The following is a 21,214-nucleotide window of genomic DNA, read 5'->3' on the forward strand; positions in this document are numbered from 1 at the left end:
GTACAGATCCTGGTAGAATGTATTGGAACATTTTTTATATTTTAAAACCATCTGTATACTAAGTACCTACATTGTGTAATAAAGAATATTATGTATTTTGTATTAATAACCATTACCTGTGTTTGTATCCCGTCAAATTAAATGAAATGGTAAGTCTTCTCTTTAATTACATTGCACACAACGTCCTTCAAACTAGAATACAGGAGGGCTTACACGCCGCTGTTGCGGCAGCAATAGCCATTACAGTGGTATATACCCAGCCGGACTTATATACAGCACGATCGTCTTTACCATATCTTGAACTTCCACCAGCGCCGTTTCATGAAAAAATGAATAAACAATATTGCGTTCCTTTTTTACAAGGTTTGGACAAAAGTGATAGGCTTTTATTTTTGGCAGACGAGCGGCTTTTTTGGCAGGTGAACGACCAATGAATCCCTGCGCTCGAGTGCCACGAAACTCTTGCACTTGCGTGTATCAACAGTCCTGACAAACAGCATACCTTCTTACTACAATACCCGGCAGCAAATAATCATCGAGCTAGAGTATCGACTAGTTTGTAATAAAACAAGGAATAAAGGCGAATATTGTAAATAAACGCTCCATTTAATATTAATTCGACATTTCCAGTGTTTACACAAGCATTATGGTTCTCTTTGTAACGTAATTTCAGTGAAATTTTCGTCTAGAATTACTTAATGTTATTTTACACTGACAGAGTAACTGGGTGACCTTTAAATATTAATTACAGACTTAAAAATAAGCAACCCATTTTTTTACTTCAAAGGTCATAGAAAACAATGAAGAAACAATTGGAAATCGTTGTTAGCATAAGTATTTTGGTCTGTAATTACGAATATCGGTTTTTTAATTTGTCAATTTTGTTTTATGGTTTTTCGTAATTAAGGTTCAAGTTTCAAACTCATCGACAGGACAACTTTTTAAACAGAAAATATTAGAACGTTATTACTTTTATTTGTGCAACGGAATATGTATGCTCTAAAATTCATAAGCGAAGACACGTACTCGTAGTTTATTGAATCTTATATCTTTTTATGTAAAACAGCAACGTATATACCTAAACTTTGGAATGGGTTATTTATTTCACCAGTTCGTACAGACAGCTAAGTATTAGTGCTGAGTGCGTGTGAAAGAGAAAGTGAAATAACCCCTCATCCCCCCTTTACTCTCAACAATGTTTCAAATATAATTGCATTATTTTTCAAAAAAAATTGTTTCTGATTTTACAGAAAAAATATTTTTCGTATTATTTTCTATTACATACAATATGATGTACTAAATAAAATGTAGGAAATACACTATTCCAGCTATTGATTAAATACCGCTACTAATAGTTTTACTACATGTTATCTATTATAATAACACCCGCAAACTATCAAATAAACCATTCAATACAAGGAAAAGCCAATAATATTTTCATAACACATTAATAAGAAATAAATCGCATCACACGAACCTCGCAAGTCCTGAGGGAATTTCTCAATATCTGTTTAGGCCTTCAAGGCCCAAAACGTTCGTAGATGGCTATGCTGAAATTCGAAACGAAATAACGAAGGTTGATGACGTATGAAAAGTGTATAGTTGTATAACGAATTTTTATGATTACGCGAATGTTAGACATTAAAATTAAAGTATTTTTCAGATTTTATCGCGGTTTTTACAATATTTCAATTTCCTCCCGACATTTCGAAGGCTGCAGCCTTCGTGGTCACTGTGAAAAAATAGTTTGATTTTATGATTGTAATTATAATCATTATAAAACCAAGACGTAGGGATTCAAATCGTGTGTAAAAATTGAATAAGACATGTATTTGAAAAAAAAAATAATAAGAAAAAATATCAGAGATACCACCAAATATTTATAAACGTTATCAACTTTTATACACGATTTTACGATTTCAGTTCGATAGTAGTTCATTTAATAAAAATATTAGATATGACAGACGCCGTCTGTGATGAATTTATCAAAATTTGCGATCTTCGTATTACATTTCTTGGATTTTCCCTCTCGTGTTATAATTTGCTAACTTATCTATACGTTATCGAGTTTCGTAACTTCGTTTCGATGTTTGGTATAGCCACCTTGACTCGAGGTAAACGCAAGAGCCCACCCAATCGATATGTCGATATATTTTTAATGAACTCTATTTTACGATAGTTCCCTATTTCAAGGATCGTTTCAACTTAAGTGAATTGAAGTTTAGCGTAAAATGCTGGTGATTGTTTATTTATGTGTATTCAAAGGAAAATGCTGTACTTATTTAGCAAGGTGTTTAATAAATGTTTTTATATCTATTTACATAAGTACTAAAATCTAAAATACAGAGATGTGACTTGAAAGTTATATAATAAATATAAATAAATACACCTATAATTCTCACATAGCCTTTAAACCCCACATTTAAATAAGTATCAGGACAGTAACAAATAAAATATCGTTGATACAAATATTTTCCTTATGATTCAAAATACCAATATCAGAACAGAAACATATTTTTAATATCAAAAACCGACTTAAATTCTTTACCCTTAGGTCTAAAATAACGCAATAATAAACCCCGAGCATACCTCGCTAGATAATAAAGGTCGAGCTTGTAGACGTTAAGACTTCCGGATGTAGCCCTGAGGTTTAATCTCTTGACCCCTAATTGAGTTAGCCATGGCACGAGCGCCGCTAATGCAATAGCAGATGCATACATTACTCTGTTACCCTGTGATGTAGGTAAAGACACTGTTTGAACGGTAAATGTTGGTAAAATGTAATTTTTTACTCACGTTTTTAAGTAACATAGCGCTCACAATTATTATTTATCTATGCTTGCTTAGTGATACGAAAGGTATATAGATTATTTAGAGTTCCTGAAAATTTTTTTTGAGTCTTTTTTCAAAACGAAGTTTGGATAATTTCAACGTTTTTTATTATAGAAACTAGACGGGAGATTGAGAAAATTATAAAGGCCAAAGTACAAATCGCATTGTTCTATATTGGTCTATTTTATAATTGTCAATAAAATATACTATTACAACTGTACTCAATTCAATTGAACGTTGTACTACTACATATATGTGATACCTAGGATGTTGCATAAAGCCGGTGTTAATAATAATTGGCCTTAATTAGTTTATTTAAGTAAACTTCTATGAATATTTCATAAGGCCGCAGTTTTCCGTTTCAGAAAAGTGCCGTCTGTAAAATTTAAAAAATTGATATAAAAGATGAATCCAAGCACGACATTACAAAAAGTATCTGTTTTGAGTTTTTTGAAGCTTTCAAAGAATTAGTTTTATTGATTTTTATAATTACGCGTGTGTAACGATATCGAAATAAATCATTTATTTTGTTGATTTTTCTTAAGTTGTAAAAGTAAATCATAACATGTGTTCAATAAAGAAAAGAAAATTCTACATCATTTTATTTTCTGGTTCACAGCCAATTTTTTCATGTACTCTATAAAGAAAAATAATAACTAAAATAAAATGCGCAAGAGTTGCCACAAAACAAACGCCATAATTTTGACAAAGTAAAAACTTTGACTGTAACTGTAAAAAACTAACCGTTCTTAAAGAAGCTAATTATTGAACCTGAATTGACCCACGTTTACAAGGCGAAGTCCAAAGTTCAAGGCGGACTGATCAATCCGCGCTGGATTAATTACTGGCCACAAGGCCTCCCATTTACTATCTAATGGAGTTACCTCTCAAAGGATGATTAGATCACAGGGAGACTACTCCCGTCTTGGACTATTCACTATACCTATTACAGTGTCATATGGGGATGCTATAGCCTAACCAAGAAAATTAAAACCCTGCTTTGTGGATGCCACATTTGTTTTTTCCCTATAAATTTTACGTCGTTAGTATGTACAAGAAATTAATTTCTTATTTTATGGCGAGGTTTTCTATTTTCCTGGTTAGGCTGTGAAATAATGAGTTTTATCTGTAAGCTTTGTATGACTTGGATGGCTTACATTTTGGATGTAGCTCGTACAATTCATTTTATTGTTTAGTGATTTTATTGTTATATAAGTACACCACTTGTTCCTCTTGACCAGAGACCTACGACATTTATTAGTTCATTTATCCATCTCTATAATTATATGTTAAAATACTTGATATTACTATGATCTACTTGACACATAGTTTAGAAAAATACAATTCCAGTCCGTGTTATTTTATTCTAACTATTGGGTAAGTCCTCCAGAGAACACGAGTGCTTCGTTTCTCCGACCGCGACAAATATAGAACCAAATAATAGAAATAGGAAATAACCAACAATTGCTGGCAAAAGTACTTCACATGTTACAAAATAATGATTCAGTTTTGATGCAATGCTTATAAAACGAGACAGTTACTCGCCTGATATTAAGTACAGCGACTGCTCATGAATAGAAGGAAAACAACTTTTAATTACAAAGCTCTTCACGGCACTGATCTGCGCTCGTCAGTTTGCAACATGAGATATAGTTTCATAAAGTTGATCAATTAAAGTGGCTACAATGTTGTGCAATATAGTATTATATTAGCTTTTGCAATTAGCCTTTTTAGTCATAATTACGTTAAGATGGTGCTTCTACCAAAACAACGCGCTAACCGTATTTTATAAGCAAAAACATTATATAGAAAAAAAAATACATAATATAAAAAAAAATACATAATATAAAAAAAATACACCATAGTTTAATTATTAATTTCACAAAAAAAATGCCACTAATATTGTTGATTTGCATTTCCACTTAAAGTACATATAAAAATAATTTGCAACCAACAATATAAGATAGACAATTTATTAAAAATCATTTTTGATTAAAATTTTTCAATAAGCTCTAAAATTGTTTTTTTGCGCAATAATTCGTATATCTTTGTTTATTGTTGCCTGTAACTAGTGCATCATAAATATATGGAGCCAAAACACAAGATCGTAGGGTCGGGGGAGATCTTAAGTATATATCATATACTCACATGTGAATGCTGTATGCACACAACACACAACAGTATGAAGCAGCAGAGTAGCGTGACGCACAACGCTGATACGAACAGCGCATGTTTCAACCGCACGCAGTACCTCCGGTACAGGGCCTCAAGCTCCAGCTCTGTGCCCTCCTCCTCTGCAAATAAAGATATTCTTAATGCTATATGGTGATAGGACAAATATTGTAGTGAAACATCGTAATGTATAATCTGATAATGTGTAATTTATTAACAACGTAAAATTTTTATTTTTAACATCGGTTTTAAATTTGACTAAATTTATTTCATACGAAAAGAAAGGTTATGAATGCTCATTACTTAATTTCAATTTATCTATTACTAATTTATAATTTGGATTCCATACGAGGCGGACATATAATCATAATAATGTTACATATTTTCTCCTGCCTCGTGTTTTCTTAAAGGCGGTAAATAATAATGACAGTTTAACATAAAATCTGTCCTTTTGCTAACAAATACAAATCCAGAACTTTCGGAAATACATTTAGAACTTCCAGCAAGACCAAGGCCAATCTTGATGTAAAATCAAAAGTTTAATCATGATTTCGAACCTAGCTTCTGAAAAGGTAATATTGGGATAAGTTTTACAAGTCCGTGTAAATATTGGACTGTAAAACTGAAATGGAAAGTTATGTCAAAAGTTAGCTTGTTAAAACAGTTTTCATTATACTTGTAAGTAAAACAATGCAAGTTACAAATTAATTTAATAGCAAATGAATTAAACTTTTTAAAGAAAATGTTATTGCAATTTTCATTAATATTTATAAAACAGTATTATTATAATATGATGAAGGAATTCGTCTGGTAAGTTTCATAGTATCAACCGTATAACGAAATCTTACATCAACCACCTGGCAAAATTCATTTCTACAGCGAACGAGTACTCATTATTTTGTTTTATTTCTTACATTATTTTTGCGAGTACCTTACTTGTAATGGCGGGAAGAAAATTTTACCAGCGTGGAGATCACTACATCAAAGAATTATATACTTTACGGAAATATATTCATTTTAATTATTTAAAAACCCAACTGTTTTTCGACGCAATAAAACAATAAAAGCCAACATCGTAACTGCAATAAAGTATTTTTCATTATCTTTTATTTGATTTTCAACTTTGGCGTAAAAGCAACGTCGCGTCGTAGCATTCCGTAGCGTGTTCGTAACCGCTACGAATTGCATTTACGTCACTACGAACTCAGGTGAAAGGATCCGTAGCAGGGTTGGTTTGTAAGTTATTTCATTAGAATGTCAATTTGTTTCTGAATGCTAAATTCGAAACGACATAGAAAAATATAAGAATAATTTAATATTGTATTTTTACCTTTAATTACAAAATGTCTACACCATATGTACGTTTTAAAAGAAAACTATCTAATATATTATGAAGAACGTAGTATCCTTTGACGTGAGCTACAATTATGTTGGCCCTTAAATGAATGTTGGAACTTGGGTTTATCTAAAAAATTAAAAAGATAACGATTTACGGGTGGTAGCACCTACAGTTGACCACAAGGGATGAACTTACAAAGCTCCGTTCTATCTTACCAAGATTTTTTATATTTTAGTTTCCTCTCGACATTTCGAAGACTTTGCGGCCTCCATGGTCACAGGGGGGACTTACCAAGATTTCCTAAAAATACACCAGCCAAAATTCTTTGATAATATATATTAAAATACTCGCTATTTAAACCTTATCCACCAAGCTTGTATGCTCGCTTTATTAGAAAAGTTCAGTCAATCAACATTCTAAAAAGGATATGTCCCCAATTCGAAAAAAGTCCCTAATTTACGTCATCCTTTTTTACCCTTCAACCCGAATACTTCGGGAAAGGAAGCTACTTATTTATTTAAAATTGTGATTGGGCCTTTATTATCCAATACGTTATATACTTGAATAAGGTTCAAAATCAGGCAGCTAATTTCGACGATGTTTATCCAACAGATAACGTTAGCTTTACTAACTTGGCTTTAAGTTTCAGTGTTAAAAAGTCGCATTAAATACTACTTAAATTTGATATTTAGCTTGAACTGGCTATGCTGGTCTTGTCTTCTTAAAGATCTGCCTGAAAAATTACTATATACACTTAATCCAAACTATATTACAAGTGATATTATATTTTGGATTTGACTGAATGTTAACTCGTTCATGAAAACTGAAGAAATACAATACTAACCGAACGGCAAGGGAAGATAGGTGAATGTTCATTGTTAAGTTTTATTATACGACTTATATCCGGAAAGCGAGATTTGTGTTGTAGCTATGTTAGTCAATGTAATATTTTGAATTTAAACATTGAAATAAAACTATTTTCTGATTTTATCTCTGTTTCATATATTATAATTTACTCCCGACCTTTCGAAATCCGAAAAATCAACAATATTGACCTACATTTTACAATTCTTTTTATTAAAATTTAAAATAATAAAATTACAAAAATAATTTAATTTTAATACTTATTTAAAATTCGTGCAAACATAAGAAATCATCATACTTTAAATTTAAACCTTAAAAACATTATGTATAAGAAAGCTGGAATAATTTTCTCTCCCTTTATAGTTAATGCTATAATTATAAATAATATTTACTTTGTCTACAGACTATTTTATTTATTTTGTCAGCTTCTGTGACGCAATTATTGATGACGAATCGTCTATGATACATGAGGCCGTGAGTTGAATCCCCGCCCGAATAAACGATTGCGTGATCTGCTAACATTTGTTTTGGGTCCGGGCCTTATGGGACTGAAAGTTCCTTGTCGATATCATTCACACAAACTTCTAACTTAATGAAGACTCGCTGCGTCTATATTGCAGAATCGTGTGCAATATAGACGCAGCGCAAACGTCAACTTGTTTCGTATACTCTTATCATAAATGTAGACAAATACCTAACTAAAATGGAAAATTCAGGTAGTCTAATTACATTAAATGGAGCAATACAATACATACATAGTATCACGCCTCTATTACCTAGAGGTAAGCAGCAGTGGCGAAGCGTCCATACAAGCCGATTCCCACCGGCTTCCCTTTTAGGTTTTCGGTGATACTAAACAATATATTTAATAGGTAAATTTAAATTTAAAACATATCAGACAATGAACAATAATTATAATATCTTAAATTATTAATTAATGATAACTTAATAATGACATCTATCGGCCATTAGCCCGATGTTTATTAAATTTAATCGATAGCGATTATTTATTAATAACATTAGATGGCGCACCTTGTATTTAGTTCCCCAGAAATTCCGTTACCAAAGTGAAATTGTGACGCCACAGGCGCAAGGTAACCCGCTGTCAAGCGGCTTAATGTTGTAGCATGTTTTTAATATAGATGGCAGTACTTTCTATGACTTTCTATGCCAGTGTTTGTCGAAATCGCGCGGAAGATATGGGCAAAGGTAACCAGAGCTAGTTCGGCTTCACGTTAACCGACTTTGTATAGTTGTCGCTTTTTACGTCCTTCAAACGTCATAATTTATTATGCTACCAAGTTGCGGTGTTTGTAAATTGTCATATTCATTTTATTTTTGATAGTTCTGTGATATTTAGTTACCAGCGCTTTGTTTATTTAGAAACTACAAATAAAAGTGTATTATAATGGAAATAACTAACTACTTTGTGATCAGTTAATGTCTACCTTTACGTAAGTATATTATTAGTATGTGAATTTACATATTAGTATTTAGATGGTTAAATATTTGAAGTAGATCTGAAAGTTTTTGATTTCAGACACAAAATGTTAGTTAGAAGAAAATAAATATTATATTTTACTGAATTTAAAATATCACCACGTAGCAAAAATTAACGAATAACCTTTCTTGATTATTTAAATTGATAATTATATAAGTTTAACATGTAGGTGCATTTAAACTGTTGGTCTGTTTGGCTATCGTGATAACTATTTCTATAAGGAGAAATTACATTTACTTATAATTTATTTTGAAAATAAATAGATAATCATAATACAATTAATGATACACGTTCTAGATCCCTGAGGTCATCGGAGAATTTAAGACTGAAAATCCCAGTGCATACCACCAGATTCTTCGATAGCTCTTTCACTGTACAAGCTGCTCGACTTTGGAATGCTCTGCCAGTTACGTTGAGGAGGGCAAAATCTTTGCCTATCTTCAAAAAACAGATAAAAGAGCATTATCTCAAATTAGATGAAGACATTGCTAATGTATAGGTCTATTATCTCATTTTTTTATATATATATATATTTATATTTTATATTTTTATATCTATGTATATGTGTATGTTTTTTTTTTGCAATAATTGTATTTATTTATAGGTATGTATAGTATTTGTATTTATGTATAGTATTTTTTTTCTTATCTTTAAGTAAGTAATTAGTTATATCCTTCGTACGCCTTATGCTGCCCCTTATTATTCCGTTTTCTCTTATATCCATCCCATGGTTGTCTGTAAGAGATTGCCTTGTGCGATAAGACCGCCATTTGTACTTTTTTTCTCTTTTCTTCTTACATTATTTTTATCCATGGTGTACAATAAAGTGTAAATAAATAAATAAATAAATAATCATAGGTACGTAGTGTGGTTATAATTTGAATACTTACTTTTGTTTGCTGTTATAACAAATTAATACGTAGGTACTTATATTTGTGATTAATGGAAGGAGAATTATCTACGTTTATTGTTCGATTTTATGGATGTTTCAATTATTTACGCATAATAGGTAATTTAGTAGGCATGTCAATGTTTGTCGATTTAGATTCAAGACTAATTCGTTGTCTTCGTTTTTGTTTTCCAATAAATTGCCCCCGATATTTTAACTGACGCCAATTTTTTTTACACCGGGTTACCTTTTGAAAAATTTCACCCTTCGCCACTGGTAAGCAGAGACTATGGATTGCAACTTTGCACGATTCTGGCATACTTCCCTCGCTTCCTTCCACCTTCATCAATCTTTTCATGCAGTCCCGCCAGTTCAGGGTATGGAGCAATAGATTTTAGTTAAACCTTTAACATTTGACTTTAGACTTACTTGTCTACAATATAATAATTTTAACAAAACATCTATAAACAAGCTTAAAACAAACAATGAGTCAAAGGTAAGACACTACGAAAACTTTCAGCCAAGAACACAAAACTTTGCTCTTAGTGTTTGTGTTGATAATTAAAATGTTTTCAACTATGTCAATGTTTATCTTGTCACCTTGACTCAGTTATACTTATGTTCGCAATTTGTCAACGCTAATCCGCTTATTTTAATAGAGTTTTCAGTTAATGCATAATGGAAATTAAAATTGTTTAGTCCAAATTGTATCATAAGTCATACCATATAAAGTATTATTTAACGACCCGATTAAGTTCACAAGAAGTCGCTGGATGCAAATCCTTTCAAAGAGGTCGGTTTAAAATGTTTGAGAGAGGCGTATGTTCAGCATTGGATATCATGTAGCTGTTCATAATAAGAGCGCACCTTTATATCAATATTACTAGCAAATTTACATACGATGAAAATTTCATTTTGAACTGTCGCCATGCGCATCGTAGTGAAAATTAGATTTTCCGAATAAAATTGATCAGCTACCATGCAATGTATTTGAACTCATAGCAACAGCCTCAGGTTTCTTTACTTAATGATACAACTATATCCTCGGCGAAAGTGAGATGCACTACATTCTAGACGCACATTTGCAAATTTTTCACCAACACGATTTGAGATTATGTTTAAATTCTCCATAATAAAGCATTCTATTTTTCTAGCCTAATTAATACACGTGAAAATACTAGTAGGCTTATGATTACGACACGGTATATGTTAATTAGCTTACGAGATTACCTGTCTGAAGGTTAAACGCGGCCTAATGGACGGCCCAGCCTGAATCGTTTGACTAGGATAACCACACAACAAACCTATTTAGATTTTTTCCTAATAAGAAGGCTATTTAGGAAAGGTTTTGGATAGAAAATTAGTCAAGGTAAGAATGTTTGAGATCCAAGAAAGACAAATTTCATAGAAAATCAAAAATTACCAGATATTAAAACCAGAAACAGTTTTAATTCATGACAAAGTTCTCAAAGGAAAGAAGAAGTGAAGTATTTTCTCTATAAGAGAAAGTTCATGCTCATTGCCGGAGAGCAAGGTACATTAAATTGAAACAAGGATCAAGATATTATACTCAAACGCCTCAAACAAAATTCGATCTCATAACGATATAATCCAAATTTGATATAACTAAAAAAATACATGACAATAAATCAGAATTATAGATTTATCCAGCATCCACAAAAATAATAGTTGCATATGTTGGACTAACCTCCTGTCTGATCAATTGAATGAACAATAGACTCTTGGTATTAAGAATTAATCAGCTCTTGACGTAGTCGTAGACAGTGTTGAAAAACTGGGTTGATGAACGATTAGTCACCTGAAGTTCGCAGTGAAACGAGACGCAGAAAGTGCGATTCCCTTAGGGAAATATTCAGGTAATTGTCAAATGTTTATTACAACTCTGAACGTTGTGGAACAAATAGTTCACATGAATGTGTGTTATTACTTTCGATCTAATAGCCTAAGTATTCATTATATAATATATTAGTTTTTTATTAGGCTGTGAAAATATATAGTCCTAGAATTGGCCCTCTACGTCAAGTAAAAATATTTAGATTACCCAATCGTAAAACATATGTTTTCCAGTACTGAATGGGCTGCTACATCTCCAGCATCACATCTTGGAATTTGAGAAGAGTTCGGAGGATATTTTGGAACGCAAGTTTCAGTCTTAAGTATCGAAGACAGAGTTCTAGATACGGAATCCTCAAAGTCACACTAGACTAACTTTTGCGGTCTTTTAATAAGCAATAAGCATTTTTAACATATCATGAATTATGGAATGTTTCATGAAGCTCTAATAATTTCCATAAAGACTGTTCATATGTTTTATCAATTATTCAGTTGAATCAATTAGACAGTCTAGTATTCAAAAGAGAAGTCTTGCGTACTATGTTGTGTTTCAATTAACATTAAATTGATGCTACATATCAAGAATAAATTGCATATTTTTATATTACCCGCATATAAATTTTAATGTATTGTACTTTGGTATTCCTAGCAATAGACATTGCATATGCATACATTTTACAATAACATTACCTCTATGATTGCCTCAGTGGCGTAGTCGCATTACTTGCGCGATAGAACACCGTTCTAAAGTCTCAGATTCGAATCCTGGGGCGGCAGTGTTATAAGGGATTTTTGCTTAATATCAGCACCAAATCTGGAATCCGTGACTAATACTGCCAACAAATATGGTGCATTGTGTGCCCTCGATGCATCTCTGCTTACCCTTTCGGAGATAAAGGCGTGTAATATATAAAATAACTGTTTTCCGTTTGACAAATTGCGCTGATCTAGAACAAGATAGTGGCTGTCGTTTAACTTGGACTGACCTTTATTCTCAAAAAGCGTGAAATTATTGCGTTTAGTCTCTATACGTGGGTATTAAACGGTAAATGGATTCTTATAATAGCTTAAGTGCAGACATTGTTAGTTTTGCTCTACATGTAATTTAGTTTATCAAGTCGGGCAACAAAATTTAAGGTTCACTTATGTTCATGCAATGGCAGTCTATTAGTAAATAACAATAATAATATCATGTACTATATACTGTGCCACTGCTGGGCACGGGCCTCCTCTAGTACTGAGGGATCAGGCTGTAGTCCACCACGTTGGCCTAGTTCGGATTGGTAGACTTCACACACTCTCAAAATTCCTTTAAAGAACTTCTCAGGTTTGTAGGTTTCCTCACGATATTTTCCTTCACCGTAAAAGCAAGCGATAATTCACAAAGAATACACAAATAATTTTAGAATAGGCAAAGGTGTGTGCTCTTGAAATTTGAACCTGCGGACATTCGTTTTGGCAGACCGTTCCACAGCCAACAGCACTGAAATTACTTATTGTTTCATATAATAAATAGATGTGTATGGTGTGTGCTTTGTTGGTGTTCCAAATAACAAAACCTTAACGTGAAATTTAATGAAATTTAGGTTCTATGAACTAATAAGTTCGTCTACTATCACTTCATGGTGTAAAAAATGGGAGGTAATTGGTAAGTACGTCTACCTCTTACGGATATAGGCATAAACTGTGTATATTTATGTATGTATATTATAAAATTGTCCGATTTACATAAATGTTACCACGAAATATTCACATCCAAACTTTGTGCCAACTGACGCAAGTATTTGCCAGTATATTCACCGTTCAAAGTCAACACAACCAAAACGAATAGCGCTATCGATTCAATAAAAAGTGTTCATTTTGAAACTACCCACACAAACGACAAAAATTAGTTTCATCGAACCGCGCCGACAGTTTGAATGGGCTTGTTTGAAGTACTATTGTGTCATAGAAAATCGACGTTAACTGGCAGGTTTCGTTTTCATGAGTGTGAATGACTAGAGGAAGTTACTCGTCTATTCACGATTGCTTATAAACCTTGCAACAAACCCAGAACTTTAAAATACGACACATTGAATTACGTTCATCTAAAATATTAAAAAAATCACACTTCGTACAAAGTCCTTCAAACTGATTTAAAACAAATTACTCAAAGCTGCTTGGCATTAAAATTAGACTGTAGCGGAACCTACACAAGCGGGTCATGAAGAAACATGTTGCCTAATAATTTTCCTTACGTTTAAAAATATTTTATTTAAACTCTCATCACAAAAAATACGAAAGAAATTATGTTGATATTATTATATTACAAAAACAGAGCTAATATATTATGAAAGTACTTAAGGTGCTCAAACAAACTACTTATCAATGTTTTATGTACATAACATTAAGAAATTGAGGGGCTACGAAAACATCTGAGCTGCGAGGAATTTTCGTAAAAGTTGATGATATTTTGGCCCGGATATAATAACCAATGCTAATACAGTTTGGTACGAGGACTTATCGCTAAGGGTCAAATTGTCTCAAAATTCAGTTATGGGTAATATTATGTTACATTTTTGTGATTCTTTATTCAATACAAACTGAATCACAAATCAGCGTGATGATTTTAATTTACAAATATGAAATAACAATAAAAATTATAATTACGATTTAAACTACGTAACCTGGGTCTGCTTTACAATGCGTACTTTTAAATTGCCTCCGTACCTTAGTTGTGTTACGTACGCGGTACATGGTCCTACCGTTCTTTCGCGTTCGTTGATCGGCATCAACGGCAGCATAAGGCCTACCAACCACGCTACCATCCATCCCAAAAATGTCTTAAGAAAATACAAATGTAATCTAACGGCGAACAGCCCCCTCATCCGCATGTGACCTTCCCTATTAGTCGCCCTTACAAGAGGCAGGGGATACCGTAGTGAAATTCTCCAAACGCCCTCAGTCTACAGGGCAGATAGTATTTATTTACCTGGTATCTATATATTTTTTATTGCTTTGAATGACGAGCTTGCCATTCGCCTGATGTTAAGCGATACAACCACCCATAAATAGTAGAAACACCATTCAACACCTTGAATTACAAAGTATTGTTTGGTATTCCACTGCGCTCGCCATCCTGACACGTAAGATGTTAAGTCTCATTACGTCCAGTAATTACACTAGCTACAATGTCCTTCAAACCGGAACACAACAGTGACTACTCACTGCTGCTTGGCGGCAAAAATAAACATTGCCGTGGTATCTACCTAGGCGGATTCTCACATATGAGAGACCTACCATCAGTGATATATGCCCAGATATATCATCGTTGCCAACTCCTCTAAAAGAGTGAGTGGTATACTATGGTTGTTTGCAATTTTGAGGCTAACCGATGCGTGACGGTACACGATAATTCTGCGTCATATAAAGCCATGCCAGCTGCGATGGCTTATTATAATAACGTTGCCGCAAACCCGTTGGGAATTAGCGTGACAGTTGTTACGAATGGGTTTCGTATTAACCCGTGTGAAACGGATTATACATAGAGGACGCGCGTGGAATGGAAATCCACAATAATTAAAATTATTTTTGTGATACCTGATATCAGATGTTTTTATTATATTATTCTGAGCGATTTTCTTTTACGCATAGGAAAATGACCCCACTATATCAAATGCTACGTTGAGTCCAAATAGAATGTCGACTGGATATACATAGGCTGATCCCGAAATGGGACACACTTACGTGGGCCACAGTTGGGGGTTTTGAACCTCGTGAACCTACGGTGGTCTCTACCTCGGTCGGTGTCTCGGTCTAGTCGGTGATATACAATAATCAGGCCTGTATAAAAGCGCTTAATTATTTAAAAATAAAATAGGTACACTTTTGCACATTTGCTTATACCTTTGAAGATAAAAGACGTATGCGTATATAATATTGTATTTGAAATCATATCCAAATATTAATGTCTCCATTAGTTTTGGCAGACATTTTTAAATCGTAGTCGCGCCATTTTTAAACCCTCACTGTTCATCCCCCTGCAGCTCAGAGGCAAAATGGACTTTACGCATGGAGATACAAGGTGAACTACCACTTGTAACATATACCCCTAAGATTCCATTCTACACATAAACCTCTGACTAGCAAGGAAAACATGTAAATCGACAAATCCGCAAAGTGGCGTACTTTTACAAATAAAACAAATCCAATGATACCAATCCGATAAATCCGTTGTTTATGTTTTCGCATCAACAACTTTTTCGTATGAATGTCTCATTTTATAGGAATGTACTTTTACACCCATCGGTATTTTCCAGACGATGTTATTTGAAGATATTTTCCTTCTTAGTACACTTTTGCTCCCGGTTTCGCCCATAAGCTGACCTTTCTCGGCATAAAATATGGCATACTGTGCACTGTCCTAGTATAAAATTAGTCAATGATAATCCATGAGGTGGTATTTGTATATATCAATCTATTCGCAAATAACAATATTTGCAAAGTAAAATAGAATAATTAGGACGTCCCAATTTGTTCAAATCAAGTCCGTAGTCGCAATTTTCTCATAAACTTTGATGTTATTTTATCACAAAATCAAGTCATAATAACGATTTACTAGTTATCGATATAGATAACGTAGCTACTGAGATAACACGCGATGACACGGGATTACATCAATAACTTATCTTGTTTTGAACAACTTGAATCAGCTGTTTTACTGGATTTTAGAACTTATAGCGAAATGTGTGTAGTCTGTTTTGAGACGTTTATAATATTAATAACTAATTTTCTGTTGAAGCATTAGTTACTTAAATATATTTGCAACATTACTAAACATTATGCAATCACTATGAAACAGTTACTTAATAGTTTCAACTTCTTCTTCTTCTCTTCTTTGGCCTTGTACGTCTTTTCAGACGATTCAATCATTTTCTGATAGACTTGCACTTCATTTCGTGGCTATATAAGTCAATTAACGACAAACCTTGCCGCATATATTTCAACAGACGTCTCCGACGGATGGAACATTACCAGCCTGATAACGTTGAATGTTAACTATCCATCTTCTTATTGTCTGCTATAAAGGCAGCTCTCTCATATTATGAAAGTCCGTCTGGGTAGGTAGTAAGTACCAAGTGGATAAGAAAAGTCAATTTCTTCCAGTAGTATGCAAGCCAGTATAATTATAAACTAGGGTAAAAATTATTGTTATGTACCTCCGACCGCAAGAAGTCCCTAGATTCAGGTTGCTTCTAATATGTTGGTCTAGAAATCTTTAGTGGAGGTCAAAGGTGACAGGTGAAATTTTTGAAAAGGTAACCGGATGTAAAAAAAATTGCTCTAATTAACATATCACTAAGAAAAACGTAAATAAACCTTAAAGGGAAGCCGGTAGGAATTTGTTTTTATGAACGCTTTGCCACTGGTGGAGGTCTATGTTCAGTCAGCAGTGGACTTCCAAGAGCTAAAGATCAAGATGACGTTAATAACCCGCTTAAATTTGTATGTTGAAATCGTAATAAAATATAGATAAGACATTCATAAGAATGTATACTGTACAATACCACACGCCGATACTTAGTATGGAATAAATGCAGGTACAAAAGAAAATGGAGACATGGCTTATATATATGACGGTCTAGTTCCCCAACTTTTCCTATCATAGGAAAGGAGCTCAAATCCCGAAGCGGGACATGTAGAGGGGCAAATATTTGTCCGTTCCTGGTGTTGACTAAAGCGCTTTGCAGTTTAACACTCGTGCTGCAGGGAATCCCTGAGGGATCAATATCGTGTGCAAGGTTTTCAAGTTTAAACGAAAACGTTGATGCGGTGGCATTATTACTATGTGCAATTAGTTTGTTTATCGTCTTCAGTGGCACTAAAATTATAAAATAATTTTATCAATGGTGACACACTATTGCATTTCAAGAGTTAACAAAAATATAATAATTAAATAAGTTTTCTTCTCTAATGTGGAGTCGGCGCAACACTGCTTTTTTCTGCTGGCCACCTACCTCCCTAACCACCCCCCTAAAGCTTCATGGCAATTTGTTAAAAAACCATATTGTTTTCCGAAATTTGAATCAAACGCAGTGCCACCCAGTATCCAATCCATTTATGCTGCTTCTATATTGAAAAGCGATCTTTGGCACGAAACGATAGAATTCAAATTATACTGAACACATATAAGGTTAAGATAAATAAAACCATTCCGGTTTTCTACTGGCGCGTCAGTTCAGAAAGCAGTTTTGACTAGAAAAAACTATATCACTACAGTTATTCTTTTCGTAAAAAATAATAATTTCTATGTATCAAAGATACAATTCCGCATGATGAATGAATAACTAATGATTTTCTCTTATCACGGGGTCTCGCCCTGTCATTGTGGTTCAATCAGCACGCTTGGTACAAATTATATAAGTGACAGAGATCAAAAAAGGTCATTCAATCCATCCTACAGTAAATATAAATAGTAATTATAATTGACTTTTTGTATCTTATGTAGTTTAACCGACCTACTTTTTTACATATTAATCTACGTGTTAAAATGTATAAACGCTCTTCTGTTGTTCTTTTTTTAAATATTGTACATGCTAGCTGTAAGTCTTACGCATAAATATACTATAAGTATATAAATATGTATTGCAATATGGTTTCCACTTATAATGGTAAGCGATACGACTGCCCATAAATAGTAGAAACGCCATCCAACACCTTGAAATACAAAGTATTGTTTGGTATTCCACTGCTCTCGCCATCCTGAGTCATGAGATGTTAAGCCTCATTATGTCCAGTAGTTACACTGGCTACAATGTCTTTCAAACCGGAACACAAGAGTGACTATACACTGCTGCTTGGCGGCAGAAATAGACATTGCGGTGGAACCTATCCAGGTGGACTCTCACATATAAGAGGCCTACCACCAGTGGTAGACCTCTCATATATTAATATCAAGGACTTGAATGAAATCTCGTTTGGACAATTAAACCTAGAACCCCACAGCTCACAACTAAGTACATACACTGCCCCTAAACTAATACAGGGAAAGTTAATGATAGACAAACATCATAAACCACCGAAATTTCGCACTTCTGAAATGTTACTTAGGAAATAAATATAAATAGTCTTTTGTTCAAGTAAGGTCTTTTGTTCTTCGTTCTGATTATTTATAATTGTAACTCACAGTCAGGCGTGAGACAGAATTTATAGTGCATGAAGCATTGTTGGTAAAATCTTTGTTCAGGATTTCTGTTCAAAATTAACATGATATTGAAAACATAAATTCAAAACAAAATTACACAATAAATATAGATAGATACAGGTGCTGAATTTATAAATATAATTTATACTTTTATCTATCTATACTGTATTATATATGTATCTATCTATATCTGTAAAACTAAAGTGTTTGTTTGTTTCAACGCGCTTATATTAGGAACTACTATTTCGGATTGAAAAATTATTTTCGTATTGGATAGCCATGCCATTTAGAAACAGGCTATATAACATCACGCTATGACAAATAGTAACGCAGCATCAATGAAAAATGTTGGAAAAAAGGGGGACATTTATTTATTACTTTTAAAAGCTTCAAAACGATTAAAGTTATATATTATATAAATTAAACAATTCTAAAAAATATATTATAAAACCAAAAACATGAAACAGTATAGTAAGTTATAAAACAAGGTCTCCCGCCACATCTGTCTGCCTGTCTGAACGCTATAAACTCAAAAACTATCCAACGAATTTTAGAAGAAATTTGGTATGGAGATAGTTTGAGACCTAAGGAAGAATATAGGCTATATTCGGTCCAAGATAAAATATGTATATGACATATGGAGCCGGAGTACCATGTGCTTAATAATTTGAAGGACTGGTTGATTTGGAATTGTGAATGACTAAGCTCACCAGAAGATTCTGCGTGTCTCTTTTTATTCAGGCACAGAAAATGACTCCACAACACCTAATAGTAATGTAGGCCCTTAAAAACTTATCACACAAATTTGCAATTGCCCTTAAATTTCCGCCAAATTTTTGCATTTTGTACCTACTTCAAATTATCCAACGACCCTCGCAAAGTCCAGCAAACATTTACCAAACCCATTTAATCCCTTAATTTAAACCAAAAGTCAGGACTTTAGCTATCTAGCCGATCTAGGCGTGCCGGCTACACAATGAAGCCATTAAATTCACAATATGATCTCACTGATCCATTTAGGGCACGTCAGAAACGTGCGCCGAACGAGCAGCTACAGTTCTGTTTACATCAAATGTACATTTACTTTTACACCCATTTTATAAAGCGCCGCGTATATGCTAGTATCTGATGCATCAGACATAATTGTTGGTTAGTTTTATTTTAATTTTAATAGTTAATTTGTTTTTACAGAAGTAAATAATAATACATTTGTTTTCTTTATAAATATAAAGAAAACAAATGTTGATTTGTTACTGCCATTTTATCATGTTTGGCGCAAAAAATATAACAGAGCCTGCGCGGTGCCTACAGCCTCAGCCACGCGCTGCCAACCCTCGAATAATGTATAAACTTTACACTACCGGAGTCTGTAATAGATATCTTTAAACGTTACTTCAGCATTAAACTCTACTCATCCAACAGCTGCTACATCTTGCGTATATCTTGGCTTTACTTAGCGTAAAATGTAAATTGCATTAGCTCCACTTAAACTGTAATAAATTACTTGCCAATGTAAATCAACATAGGTTTAAAGAGATTGGTAAAAATGGGTTAGGAATAAAATTGGTATTTAACGTTTTAAATATTGATTAAATTAATCAACGTTTTATCTTTGTCTAATGGATTATCCTCATACCTAACAGTGATTAGTTAAAACTAATGGAAATTATTCTTTACTTGGTAAAATTCCGAATCCGAGATTAATTTTTATCACATCGATTCCGGAATTTGCAGCTGATATAAATATTAATATATACTAATATAAAGCTGAAGAGTTTGTTGGTTTGAATGTGCTAATCTTAGGAACTACGAAATCGATTTTTATTTTTCACTAATAAGAAGCTACATTACTCCTGAAATGGTATGAAAATGGAAAGAGCTATGCTCGGAGTCTCTCTGAAGGTCCAAATTAGGAACGAAGTAATCCGTCAGAGAGCCAAGGTTACCGACATTGCTCTGAAGGTTGAAAAGGTAATGGGCTTGCCACAAATGTCGCAGAACAGATAACCGCTGGAGTAAGCGAGTTCTGGAGTGGAGACCGCGTCTTGGCAAACGTATCGTGGGACGCCCTCTGGCCACATGGCGGGACGACTTACACAAGAGGGCCGGCAACGACTGGATGCATAAAGCAGCAGACCGGACTCTGTGGCGTACCTTGGGAGAGGTCTATGTCCAGCTGTGGACTGCAACGGGCTAATGATGATTACTTCTAAGTGCTATAGGACTTTTAATCCCGAAAGACCTTTTTTACACTGACGAAGCCGCAGTTAGGTATATATAGGGACTTAACAAGGCAAAACCTAGAAAAGGTAAACTAACAATTCAAGTTTACTTTAAGTCAAAAGTATGTAGGCTGGTATGCCATTGTCTGGTAAGATTTGACAATGAAGATAACCAAAATGTTTACCGTATACTGAATCACTTGCGACTAACAGCCTTTTCGTTTTTTTAACTGAATTATGACAATATTGTGGTCGCTCTATCATGTTCGCGTTACGACTAATGCGCTGAGGTCTCGGGTTCGGTTATCAGGTGGGCCAGTGATATTGGATTTTTCTACTCAGTATCAGCAAGGAGTCT

General features: G+C 33.7%; 1 protein-coding gene across 2 annotated transcripts in view; it reads right to left on the minus strand.

The window, feature by feature from the left end:
* LOC115452886 (adenylate cyclase type 2) overlaps nt 1-21,214 on the minus strand; it is a 210,285-nt gene that overhangs the window by 148,249 nt on the left and 40,822 nt on the right. For both annotated transcript variants that reach the window (XM_037438848.1, XM_037438849.1), the window contains exon 2: nt 4,981-5,126. In XM_037438848.1, coding sequence (XP_037294745.1) covers nt 4,981-5,126 — 146 coding nt within the window. The remainder of the gene's footprint in view (nt 1-4,980; nt 5,127-21,214) is intronic.

The sequence above is a fragment of the Manduca sexta genome, chromosome 15, assembly GCF_014839805.1.
Source record: "Manduca sexta isolate Smith_Timp_Sample1 chromosome 15, JHU_Msex_v1.0, whole genome shotgun sequence".
Classification (NCBI taxonomy): domain Eukaryota; kingdom Metazoa; phylum Arthropoda; class Insecta; order Lepidoptera; family Sphingidae; genus Manduca; species Manduca sexta.